We start from the raw sequence: 6238 nt of genomic DNA on the forward strand, positions 1-6238 counted from the left end.
TCATTCACCACCACCAAGCACCACAGCAGAGACCACATCACCCTTCCTCACCCACTGGGAGCAGCTCCCTGTGGCCACCACTCCAGCCAGGGAGGAGAAGTGTTTTGGAGTGAACCCTGGAACAAGGGAGAGCAAGAGAGCACTGGCCACCTCCCTGCCTGTCCTTCTCCCTCACTCCCATCCCATGGCACTGCAGTCCAGAGCTCCACCCTGGCCAGGATGGGTGGATGCTTGGGGAGTGTCCTGTCAGATGCGGTTGGACATGAGCCTGGTGTTCAGCTTGCGGAAGAAGGAGCGCAGCTTGCAGATCTTGCACTTCTTCTTCTTCTTCTTGTTCCTGCCTTTCAGGGACTCCCGGCCTCCTTCCCACTCCTCCTCCTCATCCTCAGTGGCCCACGGTCCCCAGGCACCGCCATTGAAGTCGGGGTGAGCGCGGGGGTTCTCGGCAGGGTAGCGCACCGGGATGGCCGTGCGGTTGTAGTGCACCAGCCTCAGCAGGAGGCTCCTGACCACGTCTGGCCGCTGCTCTGAGAGGTCGTAGCGCTCGTAGGGGTCGGCGGTGATGTTGAAGAGCCACACGGACTTCCTCGGGCCATCGGTGAGACGCTCCAGGTTCCACCAGCTCCCTGGGAAGTTGGTCAGGGTCTGTGGGGGTATCCAGTCGCTGTACCCTGGGTCGCCAGTGAGGAGCTTCCACTCCCCAACCCTGATGGAAGCTTGCACAGCCGTGTTCCAGATGCCGAAGCCGTCCTCCAAGGAGCCGTACTTGGCATGGTTGTACAAGGGGTCAATGTTGTGCAGGATTTCAGTGCGTGGCGACTCCTTACCCTCACTGATAGCAGGCCAGACATCGTAGCCATCCAAGCCTTGGACATTGCTCAGGTTGCCCCTGGCCAGGCTGATCAGAGTAGGGTACCAATCTGTAATGTGAACCAGCGCCCAGCTTGTCCGACGCTTGCGCTTGATCAGGGGACTGTGCACAAAACCAATGCCCCGCACTCCCCCTTCCCAGTACGTCCCTTTGCGACCCCGCAGCGGCCAGTTGCTTCCCCCGGAGAAGGTCTGCCCACCATTATCCGTGGAGAACACGATCACACTGTTGTCATAGTACCCATACTTCTTGAGGGCCCAGGTGATGTTCTTGACCGCCTCGTCCATGCAGGTGACCATGGCCGCGTACTTGCGGCGGGCGACGTTGCCCATGGAGCGGTAGCGGTAGATGTACTCCTTGGGGGACTGCAGGGGCGTGTGCACCGCTTGGAAGGCCACGTAGATGAAGATGGGCTCCTTGGGGCTGTGGGATGCCAGGATCTTGCTGACTCGCTGGGCATAGAGGAAGGTGGAATATTTCCCGCTCTGGTCCCACGCCACGTCCTCCCCCTCGTGCAGGTCGTAGCCGCAGACGTCGGGCCCGTCGCAGTTGTCGTAGGTGTAGTAATCCACGTTGCCTGTCAGGGAGCCCAGGAAGGTGTCGAAGCCCCGGCGAGTTGGCAGGCACTCCTTCTTGTAGAAGCCCAGGTGCCACTTGCCCACCATGTGCGTGGAGTAGCCGGCTTCCTGCAGCTTCTGCGGCAGGGTGACCTGGTCCAGGGGCAGGCAGTTGGGCTGCCGAGGGCGGATGATGGAGTGCTGCAATCCTGTGTGGATCTGGTACCTGCCAGGAGGAAGAGCCAGAGGAAAGCAATGGTGATGAGGAGCAGCTCTGGGTGAGGATGTGATGGCACTTTATGTGTTGGAAACCCAAAAACAAATGCAGATTTCCATGTCACCCAACCCAACCCAACGAAGCAAGCTCCAGCCAGGGACAGGGAGCTCCTCATCCGTCCATAAGTACCAAAAGTAGATGCAAAGAACACAGAGAGAGGCTCAGCAGACATCTCACAAAAATGCCACAAGCGTTTGTCCCCACTGCTGCCAGCCTGGGGAGGTGGCTGGGCTGTGTCAGGGCTGGGCAGCACAAGCAAGAGGGTTCATAATGCCCCACGTGAATGTCCCCACCATCTGTCCTCCCCTGCTTTGCACACCACAAAGATGTCTGGGACCCCTTAAGAACCATCAGGAGAAAAGGGACGCCTTTTCTTGGACTGTGGTGGGCTCTATCACCCCAGGCAGTTGGTGACCTCATCCATAGGCACCTCCCTGGGCCCACTCCTCAGCAGGAGGTGGTCTGGTGGGATCTGCCTCCTACAGGGAGTGCTGACCACACAGCACTTCTCCAGAGAAAGCCCCACCTATCCCAGAAGGCAGAATGGCCCAGGATAAGGGGGCATCTGACTGTGGTGCCATGGGAGAGGACAATGGAGCAACATCCAGCCTGTGCTGGCCAGTGCAGCACTGAACACACATACAGGCAAAGCACAGACCAAGGGCCTCACAGCAAATCTCCAAGGGCCAGTGTGTCATGGGGACACAGCTGCTTGCCCAGCACCAAACACCTCCTGACCAGAGACCACCCTCTCCCAAAGTGTCATCCATCACCCAGCAGCATCCACAGTTTTGCTCTTGCCATGTGCCACTCTTTATCCTGTGTGGAAATCAACTATTCACCCAGGAAGCTTTCTAGAGAAATCCAGATGTGCTGGAGGATCTCCATCCTCTGCCAACACACCAGGGCATCACTCTGGCAGCAAGCTGGGGTTAAGCCCCTCAGAGAAGGGACCAAAGGGGGACATGAGCAAGCTGTGAGCAGGCCCTGGCTTACCTGCCAGTTATCAGCTGGCTCCGGGACGGGGTGCAGATGGGCTGGATGTAGTAGTTCTCCAGCTTCACACCCTCTGCTGCCAGCCTGTCCAGCGTCGGTGTCTGGATATCTGAGCCGTGATAGCCGATATCGTGGTAGCCCTGGTCGTCGGTCAGAATGAAGATGATGTGGGGTGGCCTGGTGAAGGTGGGAGGCGGTGATTTCTCCATGGGGTCTGTGGCCACATCAGCCACCAAACTGGGCTTCATCCAGTCCCAGGACAAATAGCCAAAGCTGAGCAGGCTGACGAGCGAGAAGCCCGTGAGGGCATAGACGGCCATCCCGAAGCGCTGTGCTGCCTGCCGAGGGTGTTACTGTCCCAGCATCGCCCCAGAGCCACGAAAACAGGAGGGCTCCCCCTCCCTGCCCTAGAGGATGCTCCCCGCACCCCTCACAGCCGGTTTTGCGGGAGCAGCTTCCATCCAGGCACACTGGCGTGCACACAAAGAGCTTAATCCGCCGGGCTGGGTCGCCTTCAGTCAAAGGAAAACGAGCCCAGCGCTGCTCCAATCGCGCACATCTGCACGGCAGCACGGGCCCGGGGCCGCTCACCAGCGTCCCGAGCGCTGCAAACACTTCCTGCCTTCCTGGGGCTTTCTGCCTTTATGGAGAGCTCCACAGAATCCTCCTCAGACAAAGTTTCTGCGGCGCCTCGCCCGCTCCAGCCCTGCGCCTGCCCGGTCTCCAGCCGGCTCCTCGTTAAACTCCTGCGGAAGAGGGTGCTAAAGTTCAAGCCAGGGGTGCCGAGCTCTCCTCCGAGCTCTCGGGCAGGAGCCGCCCTCTCCTTTCCCAGCCTCCGCTCCGAGGCACGGTCCCAACATCTGTCAGGAGCTGTCTGAGCCGCCAGGTTTATGGGGAGCCGCCGGCTCGGCCCCTCCCAGCTCAGCGGCTCCAGCAAAAAGCTGGGAAGCCCCAGGGCATGCGGGGTCCTTCCTGAGCGTGGCATTCCCTGAGCCACCGACGCTCGGATCAGGGCCCTTGGTGGGATGCTCAGCTGAAGCCCCCGCAGCATCCAGCCCGGCAGGGCATCAGGGAGAGCTGGATCTCTGTCTGGGAGGGATGGCTGGTGCCGGCTTCCCACACTGGCAGGATCGTCATCCACAGAAATCCTGAGCAAGGAGAAGCTGCAAAAACTTGTTTGAACATCCCCAGTGTTAATAAAACCATCCTGGGATTTGTAGAGCACTGAGTAGTGGGTGCTGCTGCACACTTTTTCCAAGTGGGGAAACTGAGGCAGCAAAGGGCCATTGTCACATGAGAGGGGCAATGTTTGGTGGGAACCAGAGACTTCTGCCAGTGCAGGGGTACAGATCTGAGCTTGGTGTGCTGGGACAGGGGACCAGTGCCCTGATGCTTCAGGGAGGGGGCTGGCAGAGATGAGCAATGGCCCTGTGCAATTCCTTCTGCAGGGCCAGCATGCATCAGGGAGCCCTCGTGCCTGGTATGCCTCTTGTCCCCCCACTTTCCCAGCCAAGGACATGGCCCAGGAAGGGGCATTTTTAGCACAACCCCCTGTCAGAGCTGGGAGCTGCGCCCTGTGGCTGTTTGCAGTCCCAAAATGATGGGGACCTGAGGGGTCCCAGTACAGTGGGGACCCCAAGAGCCCCCAGCCCAGCCATCCCACCTGCCTTTACAACTGCAGGGCTGCGCTGGGGGCTCACTGGGGGCTGGGAGGGCTCTGCCTTCAGAACTGGCTCAGAAGAGCAGATGAGACAGATGGCTCCATGGCTCCCTACACATCTCCTTCCCCCACTCCCTGTCCTTCCACTGACCCTCCAGCCCCCAGGTGTCCCCCCTGCCCCACACCAGCCTGCTCCCTAGGACCCCAGACACCATGGAGGAGCAGAGAGGAGGGACCACCAGGCTCCTCACTCCCAGGGACTCCCTTTAGACACAGGCAGAAAGGATGGGGTCAAGGACAGGCACCAGGACCAGCTCCAGCCAGGGCTCAGGGGCTTGCAGGAGCACAGGGACGGGTGCAGGGGACAGAGCAGGAGGCAGGGAGGGATCACTGTGTTCTGTGCTTTTCCCTGCTGGCAGCAACCCCTGCTCACTCAACAGCTCAGAAGGGCTGGGCTGAGCCCTTCAGTGAGCTTTGATTAATCCCCAGGGGTTCATCTCTCATTTCCTCCAACCAATTCTCTTCTCACTTTCCCTCACTCCTTCCCACCACTTGCCTCCCTTTCCTTCCCCAACACCTTTAGTTTTGAACAATATCCACCTCCTGGAAAAACTTGGACCTGACTGAAGGGAAGTAGAGGTGGGGGATCCAAAGTCTCCTGGGTCCTGTGTTCTCCTGCACACATGGCTCTGCACACACCCCAAAGCAGAGATATTGCCAGGGCTTGTAATCAGAGCTCTTCCCAAATAATAAATAATGGCCCATTTGGGTGAGTGTTACAGATGAGAGAGGAAATTGAAGATGTCAGGCCTGAGACATGGCAGAGAAACTGTGTTCAAGGCAACACAGATCACTGATAAACTGTGTCTTGCTTGGGGCCAGGGGATGAGCAGGAGGGAGGTGCAGGAGGGGGCAGCAGGAGGGATGTGTGGCCACAGGAGTGGGTCTGGAGCCCACCTACGAGGAGCAGGGCTGGATCCCACCTCTGAGGGGCAAAGCAGAGCCAAGCACCTCCTGGGTGTGTGATTTGCTGCTGCACAGGCGTGTGGTGGGGCACATCCAGCTCACACCCTCAGGATGAGGAGGCACAGGCTGGGAGAGTCATCCTGAGCTTCAGCTGCTGTCAGTGGCCAAAGCTCAGGGTGGAAGGAGGGAAGGAGGTGGCAGCAGGGCTGACAGGGGCAGGGGACCTTCTGTGCCAGCCAGGGCAGCTGGCTCAGTTAAATCAGTGATGGGTCCAAGCTGGCCCCAGGTCTGGGGAGGAAACAGCAGGGTTAATTCAGCTGAGAGAGCTTTTCCAAGAGCCAAAGAGGGGATAAATAGTGAATCTGTTGGCAGTGACCCTGATCAGAAGGTTCAGGAACAGCTGGCCGGGTCTCAGCAGCACATGGACACCTTCTGGGTGCTCCTCCAAGAAATGATAAAAGGGTGAAAAGCAGCAAGGGGTGCAGTGAGAACACTCTAGATCCCAGGAAATGGGGTGCAATGGCACCCTCCAACCAGCCCTACTGATATCAGGACAGAGGCAGGAGAAGGGAGTGGCTAGCAGGGAGGAGGAGGAGGAAGAAATGACAAGTCTGGAGTTTTGGGGTCAGGACGATTTAAGCTGTCTGCACAGCTGCTCTGAGAGTGATTAATGCATCACAAGGTCTAGGGATGGAAAAAGCACTCATGGCCTGCAGGCACCCCCTCAACCGCTCTTAATGCAAGGCAGTCACTCGTCCAGCCTCACTCAGAGATGTCTCAAGAGCCAGGAGCTTCCTTGGAGAGCTCCAGCATGTTGCACAATGGGGAGATTTCCCCTGGCAGGCGGCCCGGCTGTGAGCGCTGAGCCAGCCAGCAGACCCTGCCTGCTTTGGTCCTGCATCTGCCCTGGC

General features: G+C 58.9%; 1 protein-coding gene across 1 annotated transcript; it reads right to left on the minus strand.

Moving 5' to 3' along the window:
* On the minus strand, positions 1-3021 carry ARSI (arylsulfatase family member I). The gene is made up of 2 exons (XM_059483760.1): positions 2702-3021; positions 1-1654 (listed from the first exon to the last, which is right to left on the minus strand). The coding sequence occupies exons 1-2, from the start codon at positions 3019-3021 to the stop codon at positions 247-249; spliced, it is 1728 nt and encodes a 575-aa protein (XP_059339743.1). The 3' UTR covers positions 1-246.
* Between the last annotated feature and the right edge of the window lie 3217 nt (positions 3022-6238).

The sequence above is a fragment of the Ammospiza nelsoni genome, chromosome 16 (genome assembly GCF_027579445.1).
Source record: "Ammospiza nelsoni isolate bAmmNel1 chromosome 16, bAmmNel1.pri, whole genome shotgun sequence".
In the NCBI taxonomy this organism is placed as follows: Eukaryota; Metazoa; Chordata; class Aves; order Passeriformes; family Passerellidae; genus Ammospiza; species Ammospiza nelsoni.

Bases quoted from the DNA above. Each gene is read 5' to 3' on its own strand.
- ARSI (XM_059483760.1), bottom strand. From the start codon at position 3,021: ATGGCCGTCTATGCCCTCACGGGCTTCTCGCTCGTCAGCCTGCTCAGC. The intron at 1,655-2,701 runs GTAAGCCAGGGC...TCCTCCTGGCAG, and splicing joins AGCCAGCTGATAACTGGCAG to GTACCAGATCCACACAGGAT.